This window comes from Macrobrachium nipponense, chromosome 40, assembly GCF_015104395.2.
Source record: "Macrobrachium nipponense isolate FS-2020 chromosome 40, ASM1510439v2, whole genome shotgun sequence".
NCBI classification, from domain to species: domain Eukaryota; kingdom Metazoa; phylum Arthropoda; class Malacostraca; order Decapoda; family Palaemonidae; genus Macrobrachium; species Macrobrachium nipponense.
The window spans coordinates 15,233,385-15,255,910 of record NC_061101.1 but is presented as its reverse complement, the minus strand read 5'-3'; the positions used below and the strand labels follow the sequence as shown (position 1 = coordinate 15,255,910).

The following is a 22,526-nucleotide window of genomic DNA, read 5'->3' as shown; positions in this document are numbered from 1 at the left end:
AGAAATCCCCTTGCGCTGAAGAAGGGATCCTCACACCCACGTCTCCTTTGGTCTCATACCAAATACCTCCTTTTCCGCTGAGTCTAGAGGGAGGAAGGGTGAAAGTTGACTTGCCCTGATCCTTCCTTCGTTCCATCCAGTCCTGGAGTTTCTTGAAGGCCCTCTTGGTGGAGAGCGAAGTCTTCATTTCGACAAACTCTGGGGTCTTACATGACTTGGAAGACGAAAACTGCGAGGGAGGAGACTTGGGAGCTGCAGGCTGAAACTTGTCCCCGAAGGACGAGCCCAACAGCCGCACAAGAACCTTGTAATCCGATACTGAAGAAGCAGCAGAAGGTTTCTCTTCTACCGAGTCAGCAGGACTACTCAATTCTCCTTCTTCCCTAATAGGAATAGGAGACCGCCCCTCCGGAGAGGGCGTACATCCAGTGGGTCTGGCCTTGATCAAAGACCCCCGTTGCTTAACAGCAGAAGCCTCATCTAGGCTGCCTTCCTTGCAGCGAACCTTACAGCTCGAAGGAGGCAGGGCGTCTTGACGGCGATGAGCGTCCTTGACGGCGCCCGAGGCCGCCTTACTACTAAGAGAAGCGTCCTTACGCTTCTTACACAAAAGAGTAGACTTAGAAGAAAGCGTGTCTTTGCTAGTCTTAACTATCTCTTTACAAGGAGACACGTCACTGGTGCACGTCTTCTTCCTGCTCGGCGTCCTCCGAAGCATCCTGGAAAGCGTCCTGCTGAGCGTCCTGAGCGTACTCAAAAGCGTCCTGAGCGTCCTCTCGAGCGTCACGGCGAGCAGCCTGCCCATGACGTTTAGAGGGAACGAAAGCGTCCTGACGACCCGCTTTCCTAGCGGGCGAACGAGATCGGCGATTCGCCGAAGGAGACGTAATTGGAGAAAGAGACAAACGAGAAGAGGGAGAAGGAGACTGCTTCGTCCTCTTGACAGGCAGCCTAAGGTCCTTCCTCCGCTTAGGCTCGACTGCTGCTGGGCGAGTCCTCTGAGCCATTAGCGCTGACAACTGGTCCTGAAGGGACAAAAGAATATTCTTTGTAGGAGAAGAACGAACAGAGGGAGCAGGGCTGATCCTGCGAGAAGACGAGGGGCGAGGGGACGCCTCCTTCCTTCTCACAGGTACAGCTACCTGCTTCTCAAGAGAGCAACTGTAGCGCATCTCAGCGTCCTCGCCGGATGACATCCTACCTCTCTTCTGAGGTGGAAAGGCGTCATACGCATCCGGAGAAGAGCGCAAAGAAACTGGCGAGACAGGACGTGAAGCGTCCTCACAACGAAACGTCCTTTTCAGCGGACGCGAGCCTCTCCGAGCGCTCCACCCCTTGCGCGGGGAGGACGGCTCGGAGGACGAAAAACAGTCCTTAAGGAGACGCGCCTGTGCGCGCTCCTTGGAAGCCTGGGAACTTGCAACAAGGCCTGCCGAAGGGACGCCAGATCGGTGGGGAGCCCCCGTAACCCTCTTGCGGCTTTCGACTATCCCCTCCCTGATTCCTGGGAGTTCGATAGCGGTCTAGGCTTAGAGGCATTATGGGGCCGATCTGACGCCCCCTCCACAACACTAGGGGCACGATCACACACTTTCACAGCGCCAGTTTCTAAGGCTTTCACTTTAGTCTCAAGAGTACGAAGAGACTCCAAAATCAGAGAAAGGGCATTACCTTCTCCAGACACAGAATCAGGGCCCGAAGGCAACAACACAGGTTTAGGAGATACAAAATCTACAGGTGTTAGAGCAGGTGAAATATTAGTTCCCTTACCTTTAGTAGAACCACTCCTGGAGGAAGACCTCCTGATCCTATCGCGTTCCAATTTACGCAGATAGGAATCATACACCTTCCATCCATCATCGGTCAATCCATCACATTCATTGCACCGATCATCCACCAAACAAACATGCCCCCTACAACCCATACATACTGTGTGGGGGTCTACCGATGATTTCAGTAGCCTCACCTTACAATCACTCCTCACATACACTCTGAAACTCACTGCACTTGATCCAGACATCACGTTTACAGAAAAAAGCCATCCAAAATCCAAAATAAAAAAAAACAGTCCCACTATTGCGTATGCCAATCCAACAATCCAGAATCAATAACCAAAAGTCAATCCAGATACTTAAGTACGAGTTCAATCCAAAAATCCTAGGCGGAGGTCTGTAAACAGTTGTTTACCGACCGGCGACAGAAAAAATATGAACAGAAAATGGGAATGGTTCCTGATATCCGCCTCCCAGCGGCGGGAATGGGTACTACCACCTGGCCGCCCACTGCGTGTGCCGCGACTTTTGAAATTTTGTCGGACGTCAGAAAATACAGCTATATATATATATCTGTCAGGTAAGTTGCATGAACAAAATTGGAGAGTAGCATATGGATGCTGTTGGGACAGTATTAGGATGAACTCAGTAATATGTAATAATGTCTTACATGAATTGCTCACCACACATAAATGGACAAACAGCATACTCTAGAACTGCCATTCAAAAGGTAGTATGAAAATGAGAAGCAAAAACCTGGACAAAATGGGGATTGCCTCTTTGAGGTTACCTAAAAGTAAAGTTCTATATATATATACATGTATGTATGTATGCATATATATATATATATATATATATATATATATATATATATATATATATATAGATATATATTGTGACGTTTTATAGATCGTTCGTCTACCCAAATATCAATGAATTAATTTGATTTGGAAAACGGCAGCCATTTCTTCCAAATATCAGCTGATTTTTAGTAAACGCAGGAAACCCAAAACCCGCCAGCTAGAGATAGGGAGTTCCCCAGTTGGGGGAAAAAGTGTCTTTTGTCAGCTTTAGGGACGTATCTCAAAAGGGAAGGATGTAGGCAGATTGGTACTTCTTAGACCTATATCTTAAGCTCTCTTTCCTGTGACCCCTCTGCTGGCTGTATGCTTGTTTTCCAGGATTTGCCTTGATCGTGGGGGGTTAAGCTGACTTCCAACCCCCAAGCAACCCACCTGAATTCTGTCTCAGTCGGCTGCGAGACGTGATCTCGGACAGATGACCAACTACCTGCCTTCCTGTTAGGCCTATCCAGGGTGTGAGTGGCGCGCCGATGACCCAGGCCTCAGACAAAAGGGGGCCATGCTTTTCTACAAAGAGCCACTGAACACGACATCCAGGTACGTCTTGTGAAACAGCATATTGCCAGTCCCTTATCACCTATTATCATTTTGATCCTCATTCTCCCAATTCAATTTCCAGCAACAAAAGGAATTCATCCTTTTGTTCCCTCTCACTGCCTCATGGCCGCATGCTTCCCCTTGTGTGATCATCCCAGACCAAGGAAGTCATTGCATACTTCAGTGAAACATTAAAAGTTCCTTCTCCCCAGTATTAGAGAATTAATTAATCAAAGCAAGAAGTCATTTTTTCTTCCTATCTTGTTTAATCTGGGATTCTTTTCCAGATTCCATGAGTCACGTGCCGTCTCTCTGCCCGCAAGTGTGCATTACAAAAGTTTATGAAAACCAGCTTGAATACTCTAAGTGGAGCCATCATTTACCTTTTCTCCAGGCCAGCACGGGCCTTTTTGTAAATAAATAGCTGTAAAGTAACGAGCTGAGTTTTCTGGCGACCTTTCCCTCTAAGAAATCATCAATAATAATCAGTTTTACGGTAAGTTCAATTAATTTCAACTTGTCTTCCTTCAATTATTTCCGTTTACGTATATAGCCTCTCTCAAGGCCAGCTAAATACGTAAAAGTGTCGACGCTTGCCACGAACCTAGCTTGCTTAAAAAAAGCTTGTAAATCGCGTTATCCGTTGTAAAACGTAAACTGTAAATGTTTTTCAAAGCGCAAAACTAAGCACACTTGCACGGGGAAAAAGAAAAGGACACTGACTCACGGTAAGGTATTCCATTCATTAATATGAATTATTTTCTATAACCAATGTTAGCTTAAGGTACATTTAAGTTAATATTTTTATTGTAGAAGTGTTTTTAAAAAAATGTGAAGGTTGAAATATTATTATATTGTAACGGCCAGAGCGCCGAGCGAGTTCTGTTATTTTGTAAATCGCATTGTTGTCGTAGGAGCTCACACGAACACGTGTGCAGATAGATGCCAGAAAGGACCAGATCAAACTAGGAAGTGTTTTGCCAGGGTTTATCGCTGTATTAGAAAGCCTAGCTAGTTAGGAGTGTTTTACTAATAGTTACGGCAACAAAAGAGAAAGTACAATTCTTTTGTCTGTGATATGTTAGGAATCCATTTTTAACTTAATTTTTCCATTCCAATTCCAAGGTTGGTAACCGCTTACCTCTCAGCTTAATTCAGCTTAGAGCACTCGCGCCTGCGCGGTCTCAACCAGCCTTCGTTTTCGCTCACAGCGGCAGCCATGTTTGTTACCCATTTAAGAATTATCTAAACAATTTAAGCAAAGTAACGTAAGTCTCGGAGTTCTAACGTAAATAATATCAATCTCGGTACTAGTATCTATCGTTCTGCCAGAGAAATTAACGTAATTCGCCTTGAATAAGAAAGTAAAATTTTGTGTTGTAAATTGCCTTCGCATTTACAGAGAATCAGCTGTTTTGAACGACAATGCTGTGCGCTAGCAGCGCTACCCAGCTCCCTCACGTGTTTCACCTCGCATCTGCTCACTTGCGCGCTGAGGAGAAAAGTTTCATTTCACTTCGTACTTAACGTAAAAACCTCATTCACAAGTGTTTGCTAACATTTCATTTTAAAATCCTTACCGTCATTTCACTGTTAAAACACAGGGACCCTAGTAATCTTACATAAAGTTAACGTAAATCTTCAAGTAGAATAAATTACAAGAATTGTTAACGTAAAACGCGTCTTTGTAAAATTTATATGTAAACGCAAATCATTTCATAAGCGCAAGCCGCTACTATTAGCGTAAAAATCGTTCAACACTGAGCGCGTTATCATTTTCATAAAACGTTATCCAAAGCAATTCTTTCATTTCACGTTAACGTAAGTAAATCAGTTAACGCAAGTTGCGTCATATTAAACTTAACATTAGTAGTTCAATTCAATATAAGGGAGTTCATTCATATATCATTTTCACCCTCTCCGAGAGAGAGAGAGAGAGAGACGAGAGAGAGAGAGAGGAGAGAGAGAGAGAGAAGAGAGAGAGAGAGAGAGAGACCAGAACACAGTATTCACGAAGCCAAAAGTACTACATCTTACCCATTAATTATAGCATGCAGAATTAACATTATTTTAGTCTCTTGTGTCTTTCATTTACACAGCTGATACGTACGCGCATGTGTCCATTGCAGTTTGCAAGCATTTATTTATTTCATTTATCGAGTACTTCAGCGAGGGACTGAGCATTTTCAATTAACATTACCTGTCGTTGCCCGTGTGGTCATTTTCCATTTTCGTGTTTATCACAAAAGACTTGCGTTATACCGCAAGCACAACCGCACAGTGTGCCACGCAAATTCATTACTTTCCAGACAGGGAAGTCGTTACCAGTTAGGAACTGGCCACACCAGTGCACGCAATTTCATTACTTCCAGACATAGAAGTCGTTACCAGTTTTAGGACTGGCCCCCCATGCACGTTCAGGTCTTACCATTTCACATTGCCACTAATTCTTGACACTGTCCATCGACTGGCTGCTGAGTACTCCCACCTTTTACTTTCTCTCCTCCACCATTACACTCTGCCACGAACAGAGTACCATTTCACTTCAGTATATTTAAGGGGGCCGGCGGCCAACCCCTATATACAGTGGTATAGGGCGAAAAATGCAGTCATGAAAAAATTCATGGAGCTTCATATGGCAATTGAGAACTACGTTACGAAATATTTTCGTCAAAATTCTCTTACTTTCGTAGTTACAAGGTAATTAGTAAACATAACTCAACTAAGCCTAAAACATTCATCCATACAAGAAAATGCAATATTTCTTCTGTTATCGTAAATTTTGATAATTATTGGCAAAGAAATTGTGAGAAATGGCATCTGTAGAGTTTACGTGGCTCGCAGAAGCGAGTATCTGGTTCAACCATGAATCAGTGCGACCATAGACTTCAAGTAGATTACACGTTCGAGTTTCACCTCGTGACTTTCGCTTGCTTTCACGTATGTTTATTGAATGTTTCGGCAAGAAGTTCATCATGCCAATGAGGAAAAGACAAGCAAAACATCTCGCTAACATACAGACGAAGAAAAATCGCTCAAGCATTGTTACAGAATATCATAATATACGCGTAGTTAGTGAAAAGAGAGGGGAGGGTTGCTTAGTAACGCCCCCTTCTGCCTGACAGCACACGTCACACTATGCCCAAGGCTACGATCTTGAGCAAAGAGATCTTCATTTATGATAAATAACATAGTTTTGGTTTTTTTTAATACCCAAAATGGACTATGAAATTCATAATAATCATGATTTATTAAATTGTCTTTGTAAAAAGAGAGTACATCTTCGAGTTTCACCTCTACATTCTCCTGCATTATGTTTGTTTATCCTCTGTTTCGGCAAGACTAAGAATGCATCATGCCAAAGAGGAAAATACAAGGAAAACATCTCGCTAACATACAGAAGAAGAAAATTCGCTGTAATAAGCCGAGTTAGTGAAGGGGAGAGAGGGTGTTACGTAGGAAGGAGTGCCCCATCTTGCTCAAGCAGTGCCCCCAGGCTACGATATATGAGCAAAGGGATCATCATTTATGATTAAATTATGATAAATAAAATAGTTTTGGTTTATTAATACACAAAAAACAAATATACATTCATAATAATCATTATTTATTAACATTGTCTCTATAGAAATACGAAGGAAAACTTTGAACGCCCGTATCTCAAAACTATACGTTATTGACCTTCAAAGTTCATCTCCTCACTTAGTTTTAAAGCTATAACTTGGAATTTGGTATATAACTCAGAAAGACATTATAGAACAACCAAATAGAGCCCTTTTTTTTCCAATTTTTGTTTCGTCTTTTTTTTATAATTTTTTTCTCGTGATTTATAGGGTTTATTTTTTTTACCATATTGAAAAATTCCATATCTAGCAAAAAAATGACTTTTAGAAAAAAAACTCTCCATTCGATTGGAGGTCTACATCAGGTCTATATATGGTAGTAATCCCAGGTCTTAATATTAAATACAAGGGAGATAGAATTTGAAAAGGGTTATTTTCGGGATAAATCGCCCTGGCGTCACAAAACCGAAGGTCAGAGGCGAAAATCATATGCGGTTTGGAGATGTCCCAAGTCACCTTATTAAGTGGTACGAATGTCAAAGTCCTGTCGTTAAAAAACGGCATTAGCCGGCCGGCCCCCTTAAGTATACTGCATGTAGTGTCCGGGACACACCAGCACGATACCAGTGCTCCAAGGAACGCCTCCATAAGGGCCATTGCACCTGTACAGGCCGTACAGGTAGCCATTCTACCTGCGTGTCCGTCCTGCGGAACGCCCATTAGTGTGACGTGCGCCGCACAATCCATTTGATTTGTCCGCTCATCAGAAGGTGCCAATCCCCAAAGTGCCACAGAGCACCCAGTCCTTTAAGACACTTTTTCATCCGAGCCTCCACTGCAGCCTAGGGAAATGGCTTCGGCTGCCCAACCACATATACCCATGGAGTTGGAGAGGCTCCAGACACTCATGGCTCTGGGCACGAACGCCGGTTTACACTGGGCAGGAACTCACCCAGTGGGTGAAGGGGCAGGGTGGATGATCTGCTCCTGCAAGAGAGAGCTGCCAGAGAAGAAGAGATGGAAGGAAAAGGAAGCAGAGAGGAAGGAAAAAGAAGCAGAGAGAAGGAAAAAAGAAGCGAGGAGGAAGGAAAAGAAGCAGAGAGGAAGGCAAGGGGAAGAAGAGAGGAAGCATGAGCTAGCTCTCAAGGAGAAGGAGCTCGAGTGGAGAAAAGGCACGACAGGTGAACGCCGAAGCCCTAGCCATGCAGCCAGCTCCCAGCCCCACGCCTACGGTGTCGTCCAATCCTATTGCCAGCATTAACGCTCTCATCCCGAAGTGGACTGAGGATGAGCCCGAGGCATGGCTGGAAGAAGTGGAAGCCTTATTCGAAAACTACCCTACCACTGAGATAGAGAGGGCCGCCCTGCTTGCCAAGCACCTGGACGGCAAGGCTAAGACTGCCCTCCGCTCACTGGATCAGGGTCAGCAAGGGGACCTGGTGGAAGTTTGCCAGGTCATTACAAAGGCCTATGAAATCACCCCGGAGAGGTGGAGGCAGCGTTTCAAAGGTCAGGCAAAGGAGTTGGTTGGGCCTGGGGAGATTACTCCTACCACAAAATCCAAGCCGGAAAGCGCTGGCTCGAGGCCATGTCGTGCACCGAGTTCCAGGACCTGTTTAACAGGATCATGCTGGAAGACCTCTAACAGTGTGTACCTGGGCCACTCGCAGTGCACCTTAACGACAAGCAACCCAAGACACTTGCGGAAGCTTGTCGCCTGGCTGACGACTGGGAGACCTTCAACCCCTCTCACAGCACCACCCACCGACGCATAGTGCCACCCGGTCATCTCTCTGGATCCACTCGGCCAAAGGACACCCACGGACTTGCCACATTTGCAAGAAAGTGGGTCACCTCGCAGCAGAGTGCCGCCTCAAGAGCGCTGAGAGCCACAAACCCCCTCAGAAACCCTCTAGGCCACCGAACGGTGCCTCAGCTCCTCTCAAGACCAATACATGCCTTCCGGAGACCAGCCCAGCAGAGGGACTCCTGCAGAGCCTGTGGGGCTACAGGGCACTACTCCCCTGGATATCCCGGGTGCCCCAAGCACGTCCACCTGATCAGTGCCACAACCCCCTCGACCGTTATGCCCGAGTCCAGGTAGCGGGTGTGGACCACTTCAGTCACAGTGGCACCCCTGGATGGCTCTACCCAACCTGTGACTCTGCCAGTTGCGGTAGATACCGGCTCCGATCTTTGCCTCATAGACAGGGACCAAGTGCCACCCAGTGCCACCGTCGACGAGCACATCAGGTGGGCCATGACTTGGGTCGAAGGGCAGTCCAAGACCGTTCCCACAGTCGTCCTGCAGGTCACAACTCCTTGGTGCACCAAACCTCACCGCCTAGGTGTAGTGCGTACGATTCGGCATGGAGTAGGTTTCCTATTGGGACGGGACCTCCTCTGGGGATGTCCCTCCCCCACACCACTCCAGGGCCAAGCTACCTCACCACATCAAATCACGGCCAGAGAGGACTTTTCACCTGTGCCAGAGCACACTGCCAGCCTTGGTGACTCCACAGATTCGCAACCTGTGGGGTCATCATCGGCCTTACCGTCCTATGCCACAGAAGTAGTTCTCGAACCAGTTCTGCCGAGACTGGTGGCCGCAAGGGTCACATGTCTGCCAACTACGTAGGGTGCGCGAATTACAATATTCCTGCCATCGCAATGGCAGTTACCAATCCTTCGTTACTAGGACCCCCAGCACAGGGCCCTTTAACCGTCGCACCCCTCCAAGGTTATTATCCACCAAGCCATGTCAGAGCCTTTGACGACTCCGGCGCTCAAATCTCCCTGATACGGGAAGATCAAATCCCCCGAGGGGCTACCATTGATAGACGGCAACTGATCACGATTGAAGGCATCAATCATAGTAAGATGATCCTTCCCACCGTCCAATTGAGAGTCGTACGACCTCACCTTGCCAAGGTATGTACACTTGCAGTTGCAAGCTACCTTTCCAGGAGGTTACGACCCTCATCCTCGGGCATGACCTGAGGTCTCCCATTTCCAAGGGCACGCTGAGAGGTATTGCACCTCCGGTACCCGCCACAGGTCCAATCGACCTCAACTCTCTGGCCAGTGGCCACTTGGCAGCACTGGGCAGTGCCAAGCTCCGTCCAGCCTGGGACGTAGAGCCACCACCGAAAAAAAACTTGACCTCTGCGCCTGGCCCTGAGCTAGCGCCGGCGCCTAACTAACCAAAAAGATCCTCCAACAGGCATGGAGCTTACCGCAGCCCATGGCCAACTCAAAGTCCATGAGTTCTTCTTCACCCTCACCACTGTCGCCCGAGGATGAACCTCCGGCAGACCTAACCTTCATACCTCCTTCTGGAAAACCAGGAACTGCCCGACCGGGGGGGGGGAGGAGTCAGCCTGGAGTTTTCCCCTTATGATGGGCTGTCGCAGGCAGCCGAAGTGAGGGGGCCTCCCCTGCAGTAGGTTCCACCTCTACGACGGTTGCTGCAGATACCGAAGTAGGGCGTTTCTTCCTGCAATCCCTCAGGCTACCACTGCCTCTGCTCCTGCCGGCGTCTCTGGCCTTTCCCCAGGTCGGTGCCTCCGTCTACTCCTAGGCACTGATATAGCCAGTCCTGGAAAAGGGAGTAAGAAGAAAAGAAGAAGAGGGGACGTAGCAAATCATTAACATACTAACAAAAGAGCCACATGCTCTCCTTGACACCTGTGCCCGAGGTACAGTGTCGCATTCAATGGCAGTGATCCTGGCACCTACCCAGAGAAGGTAGCCAGCCTGATCTCTGCCAGTAGCACTAACCCTCTAACCCCTAGCCATCGTAATACTAACCCCTCACTTAAATATAATTACCTCATTGCATTTCCATCCTGGTCAACTAACCACTCATCATCCCCCACGCATCATTACCTCTTATCATGTATTTTAACAATTCCATCGCTGAACTACTGCTGTGCGTACCACACTCGGAATGATGCGTCTTCATTTAACTGTATTGAGTAGGTTAGGCTAATGATTAGTACAAGGGCATTAGGTTAGTAGCAAGTAAAAAGAAATTTTCAAGCAACCTTATCTAGGGGTAGAGTAGACTGTCGTCACAAGACAACCCGTAGTTATTACTTAGGCTAGACTACATTACTCCATTAAGTTAGTACACTTAGCATCTCCGCCTAGAAGTTGGTAGGGCCCCTGTAGTTAGCTGTATCGCGCTCTAAAGACTTCAAGTTAGAGTGGAGAACTGGGTAAGTCGAGACGATCAATCTATTTAAGCCAAGACCTTCACGTCCGAATGGAGTGAATGCCTTCTTAACAGGGGAGCTGTGATGTTTATAGATCGTTCGTCTACCCAAATATCAATGATTAATTTGATTTGGAAAACGGCAGCCATTTCTTCCAAATATCAGCTGATTTTTAGTAACGCAGGAAACCCAAAACCCGCCAGCTAGAATAGAGATAGTTCCCCAGCTGGAAGAAAGTCTTTTGTCAGCTTTAGGGACGTATCTCAAAGGGAAGGATGTAGGCAGATTGGTATTCTTAGGACCTATATCTTAAGCTCTCTTTCCTGTGACCCCTCTGCGCTGTATGCTTGTTTTCCAGGATTTGCCTTGATCGTGGGGGGTTAAGCTGACTTCCAACCCCCAAGCAACCCACCTGAATTCTGTCTCAGTCGGCTGCGAGACGTGATCTCGGACAGATGACCAACTACCTGCCTCCTGTTAGGCCTTATCCAGGGTGTGAGTGGGCACGCCGATGACCAGGCCTCAGACAAAGGGGGCCATGTCTTCTACAAAGAGTCACTGAATCACGACATCCAGGTACGTCTTGTGAAACAGCATATTGCCAGTCCCTTATCACCTATATCATTTTGATCCTCATTCCTCCCAATTCAATTTCCAGCAACAAAGGAATTCATCCTTTTTTTTGTTTTCCCTTCCCTCACTGCCTCATGGCCACATGCTTCCCCTTGTGTGATCATCCCAGACCAAGGAAGTCATTGCATACTTCAGTGAAACATTAAAAGTTCCTTCTCCCCAGTATTAGAGAATTAATTAATCAAAGCAAGAAGTCATTTTTCCTTTTATCTTGTTTAATCTGGGATTCTTTTTTCCAGATTCCATGAGTCACGTGCCGTCTCTCTGCCCGCAAGTGTGCTTATTACAAAAGTTTATGAAAACCCAGCTTGAATACTCCAAGTGGAGCCATCATTTACCTTTTCTCCAGGCCAGCACGGCTTTTTGTAAATAAATAGCTGTAAAGTAACGAGCTGAGTTTTCTGGCGACCTTTCCCTCTAAGAAATACAATAATAATCAGTTTTACGGTAAGTTCAATTAATTCACTTGTCTTCCTTCAAATTATTTCCGTTTACGGTATATAGCCTCTCTCAAGGCCAGCTAAATACGTTAAAAAAAAAAATAGTATATATATATATATATATATATATATATATATATATATATATATATATATATATATATATATATACGATACATATATATACATATTATACTATATATATCTAATATATATATATATATATATATATATATATATATATATATATATATATATATATATATATATATAGGAGGTTCCATGATACAATCTCAGTAACAGGCCATAATTTATTATAAAAAACATTTTGCACACAAAACACGGTGCATCATCAGTCAGTGAAGAAAATAAAAACAATTACTTTATATTAATACATAAAAGGAATTCATCAAAGATTAAAATTGACATTAAAAAACTGTAAAAAAGCATTATCATTTTCTAAAAAGACAGTAAAATAAACAAGATAGAGACTACTAAAGCACCAACCATCTAAGGTAAGGAAAGAAGAGGGAATGACAAAAACTGAGGTCCCAGTCAAGACGAAAACTATGCCAGATACAAAGTTGAAGCAGAGGTGTTATTGTTTAGTGAAGGAACAGCCTTTTTATGAGTAATGACTCTGAGATGGTCATGTGATCTGGGTCCTTTGTGCAGCCAATTATGGAGAAGTGCTGCTTCAAGATCTCTATTTTACAAACTGCAGCATGATTTCTGATATTGGAAAATTCTGGTTGCTTAATTCTTTGACCTGTTAATGAAAGCCTAAAACCGAAATTATGGCAGTGCCAAATAACCTCACTTGCAGTAACTTTTGAGTCGATCCAATGTAAGAGCCCGGACATCCAGGGCATGTGAATTTATAAACAACATTCAATCTCATGAAGGACTGCAAGCGATCTTTGAAATTAAAAAATGAACCTATTTTACAAGGATTATTCGAAATAAGTTTAAGTCAAAGACATGGAATTTCCCGTTCAATGATTTTAGTAAGTCTTGGTGAGAACTTGGCATCAGACACATATGGGACAGAAGCAAAACACAGTTTCTTTCGAACAGCAAAATTAGCTATAGGTGGTTAGAAAAATTTGGTTAATAATTTATTAATGATTCTACGGACTATATCTTTAGGATATGAATTTTTTTTTAAAGAAGTTTAATAAAAATTCCATTCCCTTATGAAATATTGGCCAACTGGAAGAGTATTCTAGTGCTCTATGGAAATGGAATTTTTGTTAAACTTTGTTCAAAAAAATTCATATCCTAGATATGATTTCTTACACTCTTCATGGGATACTAGACTCCATGCCTTTGCTCCAAGGCTCCATGATTGCTGCAACAGCAAACACCAATTTAAGACCAGGTGCTTATTTACACTTATTTCAATGTACAGCAGTGCTTCAGCATTTAGGAATCCTATATGCACTCTAACTGGTGAAAGTGGTCAGGAAAGAACCAAAGATTTAATCGCCATTAGTTCTATTTTTAAGGCTGGCTGAAATGTGCAAAAAAAAAAAAAAAAAAAAAAAAAAAAAAAAAAAAAAAAAAAAAAAAAAAAAAAAAAAAAAAAAAAAACACATGCAAGCTGTATATAGAAGAAAGAGTGCATGCATACCATTACCTTCAGCATCAGTATCCATTGCTGATTCTTCGTCATCATCTGAAGGAATCATATCCACCAGAAGCATGTTTCTATCCTCTTTTGACAGCTCCACAGCGCCATTTGCCTCCTCCACTGCTTTTACCCAAGCGGGATCCTTGTAAGTAGGGATGCCATTCTCCCCAGCAACACAATAAGGCTTAATAAACCTGAAATAACAGTACCTGATATTCTTGCTCACAATATATAAAATGCTTGGGAAGTGATTATCAACTTTAGGGTAAGAGAAGTCTTGAGGTAAAAAATCCTATATGTGAAAATGTTTGATACTTGTGAAATAAGAATACAATTAGATACATGACACCCACTTCCTGTGTAATACAATTAGATACATGACACCCACTTCCTGTGTCTAGTATATAAGCCTGTATGTATTGTGTAATTTCAAATCTTTCTTCAGCAGTCTGCAAACTTCTTAAAATTTATACAGCATTTATGAAAATTTTCAAGATTTTTATTTTGTATAGAATATAGAATTTAAGCCAAATGCCAAGTGCTGTGACGTATGAGGTCATTCAGCAGTAAATCAGAAACTGACTATGAGAAGGTTAGAAAGGTTTAACACATAGAAAACCTAGCATTTGCACTAAGAAACACTTGTTTGAGAGGTTGAGAGGGTGGAAAGTCATATGGAATAGAGAGTGAATGAAAGTACAATAAAAAGAAAGTGTTTCCAACTAGGGGTCAACGGGATGCTGCAAAGACCCTTAAGTAATTCCTACAGTGCCCCAAACTTTGTAAAGGACAATATGACATTAAAATATCATGATTAATATATAGTACATATTCATATTTAAGAAATAAAAAATTCAGCAAAATGGTTAACATCTTGCCACATGAACTAAATGCCACGGAAGCTACAGATCTACACGGCAAAGCTGTCTACTTGCTAGTTTACATCCCATAAATCCCTCCTTAGCAACTCCAAATACTGCATAGAAATTCAGATAATATCTGTCCAGGGACCAAATCAAAACAAGCCTCCACTCACGTTTCCCTAACCCAGCCTCGGGTAGGGGGATCATCAAAGAACTGAACATGGATTTGTCCTTTTCGTTTATAAGTTTTGTCAGTAGGATTTTCACAGATGAGACCTGGCCACCAAGGGTATCCGTCAAGTTTGCTCCACACAACATCCAATAGTTTTACATCTGCCAAAGATGAGAGGAATACAGTAAGAGCTTACAAAATAATGTTAGTAAATTACTGGATATCACAGAAGCTTATTAGGTACCAGTGTATTTCATATTAAATAGTAAAATCAGGTATAAAAGACTTCCAGAAATATCCATTTCTTTCCAAATAAAGTATAACTATTGAACCTACAAAAGAATTTTGAAATGCTTATGACATTACATTATGAAGCTACCTTTAAATTTTTGGCTACTCTATGGTTCCTTTCCAGTCACTAGACCCAGTTCTTCAACTTTGTCTACCTTTAATTTTCACCTTACATTTATGAACATACCCTTTTGGATATGGAAATGGGACACCATTGTCTTCACAAATCCTACATTAAACTTAACATGTATCCATATTGCTATACATATTTCTATGTAAAGCTGTGGCAATTACCACCCTAGGGTTGGGATGATAGTCTACAAGTATTCCCAGTCTCATTATTCTTGTACTTTAAGGGTTGAAACCCTTTCTAATATCTGAAAACTAAGCTTCAAACAACATGCTGGAAAAAAGTTTATCCTTATACATTGCATAAAGCCAAAAGAAAAACATCTTTGAAAGCAACTGAGGCAACATGCCACAATACACTTGAAGTCACTCATCAAAGTTACGAGAAATAATGGAAGTTTGAAATTGTTGTCTTGGAAGAGTTCACAAAGACCAGTAAAATTCTTTAGTCATCAACTTCTACACAAGACAGAAGCTCCTCTTCCACATGAAGTGGTTGTCTGAAGGTGAAGGAAAAGTGTTCGAAAGTATAGAATGTCCCTCCCGTTCTGTATAGAACAGGTCAATCAGATTTTTTGCTGGACTTGACAGGTAATCACTGTGCAGCATCTTCAATATCCTCTCTATTGCAAAGATCATAATACCTAATAAATCACTCAACTCTCAATAAATTTCTGCTTAAGAAATGTATCGATAACAATTTGGGGGGCTTAAATTTCATCAAATGCTTGTTTTATTGATATTTTTAAAAAAATTATGATATTTTGAGGTTATAGCCTAACAATGAAAACTCGGAAACCATCCATTTAAGGGAAAACTGAAATATTAAAAATGGCATGCAATTAAAAGAACACCAATACCAAACAAAACATGCTTCACACTCACATAAAATAGTAAATTCTACCGGACTCTTGAGCAGGTTAGTTCTGGGATTTCATTGGGAGCTTAAACTGGGGGCCCCCACCCACCCTACAAAGGGGTAATGGAACCCACATCCTAAGACAGATTAGGTTAGGAAAGGCTAGGTCAAGTTGCACCCTTTATTTCACTTGTAACAGATCTTGCCACACATAAACCACATTTCTCACTTGTGCCCCCCTACTGTTAGATAGCTTACAGCATACAAGGCTACCTAGTAATTAACAAGTTCCTACACATACCTATGAATATGAAATAAAGTATTTAGCCTATTAGGGTTGTGCATAACCTTGTGTGTGTGTGTGGGGGGGGGGGGGGGGGGGGATTTGACCCTTTTGGATCCCCACAACAAGGCATCATCCATAGCAGCATAAGCACATCCCATTTGCAGTAGCCTAATATCTCAAAATCATCAGGATCCCATGACGAACTCTGGATAAAATGATATTTTACCACTGTCAATTATAATGATACCAGTAAAAAGTAAAGTATATCTTAGTTTTACCAGACCACTGAGCTGATTAACAGCTCTCCTAGGGCTGGCCCGAAGGATTAGATATTTTTACGTAGCTAGGAACCAATTGGTTACCTAGCAACGGGACCTACAGCTTATTGTGGGATCCGAACCACATTGTATCGAGGAGTGAATTTCTATCACCAGAAATAAATTCCTCTGGTTCCACGTTGGCCGTGTCGAGGATCGAACTTCGGACCACCGGATCGGTAATCCAATGTAGGTAGGTATAAGCTTGATTAAGGGTGAAAGGGTAAGGAACGGATGCAACATATATCTAGGTTATAGGGTGACGTAGCGTGCGAAATCCGACTAGCCTATGAATTACACAATTTAGTAGGCCAAAGGCCAAGCACTGGGACATATGAGGTCATTCAGCGCTGGGACCTATGGGTTCATTCAGCGCTGGGACCTATGGGGTCATTCAGCACTGGGACCTGTGGGGTCATTCAGCGCTAGGACCTAAGGGGTCATTCAGCGGTGGGACCTATGGGGTCATTCAGCGGTGGGACCTATGGGGTCATTCAGCGCTAGGACCTATGGGGTCATTCAGCGGTGGGACCTAAGGGGTCATTCAGCACTGAAACGTAAACTGACAATTAGCAAGAAGGTCTGAAAGGTGTAACAGGTGGAAAACTTGCAATTGCACTTAGGCTAGACGATTCAATTGTTGGGAGTGGAAAGCAGAGCACATGAAAGGAGATACCTACAACTGTAAAATGAATGAAGAGGGTTGCAGCTAGGGGCCAAAAGGACGCTGCAAGGAACCCAAAGGAATGCCTACAGTCCACTGCACGGGGTGCACAGACGGTATCATCCTTCTACGGGTATCTCCCAAACCAGGTAGGTACTACCTAGGTACCTACCTAGTATCTCAAGGTTAGCAAATGCAAATGTCAACAAGGAAACGTTACTTACAAGCAGTGCACTAGACTTAAGAGACACCAAAGCAAGGCAGTGCGTGACAAGGCAAACCAAGCAGTCATTTCCACGAAGCTTCAATAATTCATGAAAAATGTCAACAAACCAACGAATCTGATGTTCCCGTTGCTGAGTTGCTCACCCGATCCTTTCAATTTTAACGTGCCCGGCGACGATGACGTCTCCTGCCTGGGCTTGGTCGTCTTCGGGGACTTCGAGAAGAACGTAAAGAGAGTGGGCTGCTTGGACATCGTTCGAAATCAACGCAGAAATCGGCTGGGAGAAAGTTGTTCGTCTTTCCGTTCGGCGTGGCAAGACCCGTCGACGTCGTCAGGGAAGGTTTCCCGCTGCCCGCCAAAACACACTACCTTCATAGAAAATGGTCACAACACAGTAACTCGGTCATAATTATAGGTTGACGGTCATGTTATCGGTAACTGAACTATTTTGCTAGATATGTATCGAGACATCTACGATGCAACTGCTTTTGGTGGCGAAGTATCGATACATTCCTGACGTAACGATTCATGCGGTTATGTATTGAACTATCGATACATTACTGACGCAGCTATTTTTAGGATGATGTATCGATACTGACGCAAATATTTTGGCGTTTATTATCGATAGACGCAACTACCTATGAGGTGGAAAGCTCAAATTAACAGGTAAACTTTATTAAGAAATTATCAGAACAGCACGTAAAGATGGAATACCAAGGAATTTACTGGAGGAAGATGAGTCAACCCAACAAATTGTAAGTCAGGCGAAAGAGCATATGAACATTGCGCACCAAGACTACTTAGTACCGCCTGAAGTGAAGATCATACAAGAAAACACATTTAAAAGGGAACTAAAGACCCTTATTCTGCAGGAGCTACGATACTGACGAGAAAACACTAAAAGACAATTATAGAATATAAGAAGCAACTTATTTTGAAAACGCACAAGGGCCGCCAGAGAGGGAATCACCTCTGCGGAAGGCTGTGCATAAAACCAAACTAAACAAAGTAATAAAGCAAATATTTTGATGGTCATGTATTGATACGTCAATAGCGAAAATATTTTGACGTTTATGTATCAATACATCAATTACACAACCATTTTTATGGTTTAGTATCGATACATCAATGATGCAAATACTTTGGTGGTTATATATCGGTAAAACAAGTATTTTGATGGTCATGGATCGAAAACCAAACTTATTTTGGTGGTCATCGAGCATGTTAGGATAACTTATAAAAAATTACAAATGATTCTTATATTGTCCTTACAAACATTTTATCCCTTCATCAATTTTATTTTTAATAATATAAGCAAAATAATAGGTTTAATATGCAGAGCCTATACATATTTTTATTTTGATATTTCATCCATCATTCAGTTGATACACACAAAAAAACGCATTGTTGGCTTTGAAATTACTGTAGTCTCTGTAAAAAAAAAAAAAAAAAAAAAAAAAAAAAAAAAAAAACACCAATGGTATAATCTTGACTGAACGAGGCAATAGAGAATTTTGGTACACAATGTTTCCTACTGTGCCAAATTTCGCGTTCAGAGGTACGACTAAATGGAATGACATTTTCTTTAAATATCTGAGGCACAGTATACTCTTTCGCATTTATGTCCATTAAAATCTCTTAAACGATATCGTAACAAGAACAATCCTTTCCATAACCTGAAATTGGAAAATCAGTATTATCTCTCTGAGTCGTTGATGGCATAAGATCTGATAACCAGAGAAAAAATAGCTTACGATCCTGGTAATAAATAACATGAAATGGAAAAATGAAGGAGTAGGGACACTTGTTGTAAAATTAATATTTGCTAATGTTGAAAAAATCAACCTAAGCAGATAACATCAGCCCGGTTTTTATATATCATCAGTCTTTATAATCCCTGCTTTCAGGTTCTTAACTAAGCCTAAACTATAGGAAAAGTTAACCACATGTTACACATTTCTCCCTAGAGTTCTATCTTCTATAAATTGGAATACCACACGATTCCTCTGTTCACGTAAGCTCCACATCCTGCCCAAAGCTTTTTATCTCATATATATCAGGTTTTGAAGGAATATACGGCCTGAATGGACGTTTCCTCTGAAAAGAACCAGTTCTTCATATACAGCAATAGTTTTTGGTATTAAGCACCTGAGAACGTAAACTGATGGGATTTTATATACAAGATGGTTTGTTGAGTATCTTCAAGATCAAGTAATTTCGCTAAAGTTCCTGCAGCAATTTTACAATTGAAAGATACGAGTATGGTAGAAATAAATTCATTTATATTATACTAAACACCAGTTGCCTTGTGAATGAAATGACGTTTTTCTATGCAGTTAGGCTATACCTCCTATTCGTTTCGGGAACAAATGATCAGTGTAAGGCTACTGAAATCCTGCACGTTATATCCCAAAATTATTGCGGACTACAGCGGATTGGTAGAGGTATTTTAGGTGGGTGAAAATACAAGAGTGAAATAGGCATAGAAGGAGGTATTCTAACATTGCCATGGCAACCTGTAGTATCTGTAGGTTCTGATTCTGGAAAGGGTAAACTTTTTTTGGGTTGGGGGGTGGGGAAGTGATGCAAGGATATGTTTTAAAGTAAATGGTCCATGATACTTTAATGAAGGGTATTAAAGTAAAGCATGCACTAGCTAAGTAAGGACCTGGTAACTAAGGCTTATGTTAGTGGTCTACCAGGCTATGACCTGATACCTAAGGTTTAGGTTAGGTAAGGGTAGATTCCCAGCCAATCATGTCTATTGTTAAGTTCCCAAAGTTAGGTTAAGTTGCAGTCCAGGAGGCGGCAAAAAAAAGTCTGGCTATGTAAGGCCTTCTGTGCCTTTGACTTGGTTACATTGGGTTGCAACCCTGTTATCTTAATTCACAGTTCCATAAATTAGAGTAGGTTGGGGGGACGCTCATGAGAGCGGATCCCCCCGGCATCCTAGGTGGGATCCCCTGATAGGTGAAGTAATTCAATGATTTTTCACCCACCCAAATACCCGGCTTTCCATAAAAAAAGGGGGTTTGTATTATATAGGAAAAAAAAAAAAAAACATGCATTTTGGCCAAGCCCGACATGCTAGATATAAGGCGTTTTATTTTTTATTTCGTTCAAATGCAAATTTCTTCATTAATTGTAGCACAGTAATACCTTGATAAAAGGGACACTCTTCATAGTAATACCTGGATAAAAGGGACAGTCTTCACAGTAATACCCGGATAAAAGGGACGGTCTTCACAGTAATACCTGGATAAAGGGGACAGTCTTCACAGTCATACCCGGATAAAAGGGACAGTCTTCACAGTAATACCTGGATAAAAGGGACAGTCTTCACAGTAATACCTGGATAAAAGGGACAGTCTTCACAGTAATACCTGGATAAAAGGACTGTCACCACAGTAATACCTGGATAAAAGGGAGGGACAGTATAGTAATACTACCTGGACAGTCACATTAATACCTAGTTGAAGGTGACAGACAGCACAGTAATACCTGGGTAAAAGGGAGTGTCACCACAGAACACTGGATAAACGGGACAGTCACTACAATAATACCTGGATCAAAGGGATAGTTACCACAACAATACCTGGATAAAAGGGAGTGTCACCACAGAACACTGGATAAACGGGTCAGTCACTACAATAATACCTGGATCAAAGGGATAGTTACCACAGTAATACCTGGATAAAAGGGACAGTAATACCTGTCAGTTCACCCCCACAACTGTTAGCCGGGTGAACGCCCACGTATAAAAAGTAGAACTGTCAGGCGGACCATCGTTCATTTGCCAGAAGAGTGACCGTAGGAAACAGAAGGAAACCCGTGTGTCACTAGAGTGCTTTATTACGTACAGTCTATACAGAAGCGTGACAGCAAGTGGGCTGTAGACACGCGGGCTACATTGGCGCCAATCGCGCTGCCCTCCCAGCAACAGACATTACACATGTTCAACCATCCTACAGTGACACAACTCAACAAATGTGTTTTGAGCTATTGATACCAGCAGATGACCTGTTCTTTGTTCCATATTGTGGTAAAAACTTCTTATTTGTATTTGCCATTAAAACAGCTCACTAAAAGAATCAACTAAATATAAATTGACAAAGTATAGAGAATTTCAATTTTAGATTGCTTCTAGCGAAATGTAGCAAATAAACGCATATATACTCATATCCCAATTTTGATTCTCATTTAACTTTGATGTTAAAATTGGTTATATAAATGAATAATAATCAAGTCTGACGATCTGGTTTGTTTCTTCATTTATTTAATAAATAGAACTCTGTATTAAGAATTTTTTTTTTTTTTTTTTTTTTTGCTCTATCACAGTCCTCCAATTCGGCTGGGTGGTATTTATAGTGTGGGGTTCCGGGTTGCATCCTGCCTCCTTAGGAGTCCATCACTTTTCTTACTGTGTGTGCCGTTTCTAGGATCACACTCTTCTGCATGAGTCCTGGAGCTACTTCAGCCTCTAGTTTTTCTAGATTCCTTTTCAGGGATCTTGGGATCGTGCCTAGTTCTCTTATGATTATGGGTACGATTTCCACTGGCATATCCCATATCCTTCTTATTTCTATTTTCAGATCTTGATACTTATCCATTTTTTTCCTCTCTTTCTCTTCAACTCTGGTGTCCCATGGTATTGCGACATCAATGAGTGATACTTTCTTCTTGACTTTGTCAATCAACGTCACGTCTGGTCTGTTTGCACGTATCACCCTATCCGTTCTGATACCATAGTCCCAGAGGATCTTTGCGTGATCGTTTTTTATCACTCCCTCAGGTTGGTGCTGGTACCACTTATTACTGCAAGGTAGCTGATGTTTCTTGCACAGGCTCCAGTGGAGGGCTTTTGCCACTGAATCATGCCTCTTTTTGTACTGGTTCTGTGCAAGTGGTTTATGGTTTCATTTTTCTGATTGCACTTCCTACATATGGGAGAGATGTTATTTCCGTCTATCGTTCTTTGAACATATCTGGTTCTTAGGGCCTGATCTTGTGCTGCTGTTATCATTCCTTCAGTTTCCTTCTTTAGCTCTCCCCTCTGTAGCC

General features: G+C 42.4%; 1 protein-coding gene across 1 annotated transcript in view; it reads right to left on the bottom strand.

Moving 5' to 3' along the window:
• Positions 1-17,850, bottom strand: part of LOC135212184 (DNA mismatch repair protein Msh6-like) — a 35,058-nt gene extending 17,208 nt beyond the window's left edge. Inside the window, exons 1-3 of the mRNA XM_064245629.1 lie at positions 17,573-17,850; positions 14,695-14,854; positions 13,665-13,852 (exon numbers count right to left, since the gene is read on the bottom strand). Of these exons, the coding sequence (XP_064101699.1) occupies positions 13,665-13,852; positions 14,695-14,854; positions 17,573-17,717 (493 nt within the window). The 5' untranslated portion in view covers positions 17,718-17,850. The remainder of the gene's footprint in view (positions 1-13,664; positions 13,853-14,694; positions 14,855-17,572) is intronic.
• Between the last annotated feature and the right edge of the window lie 4,676 nt (positions 17,851-22,526).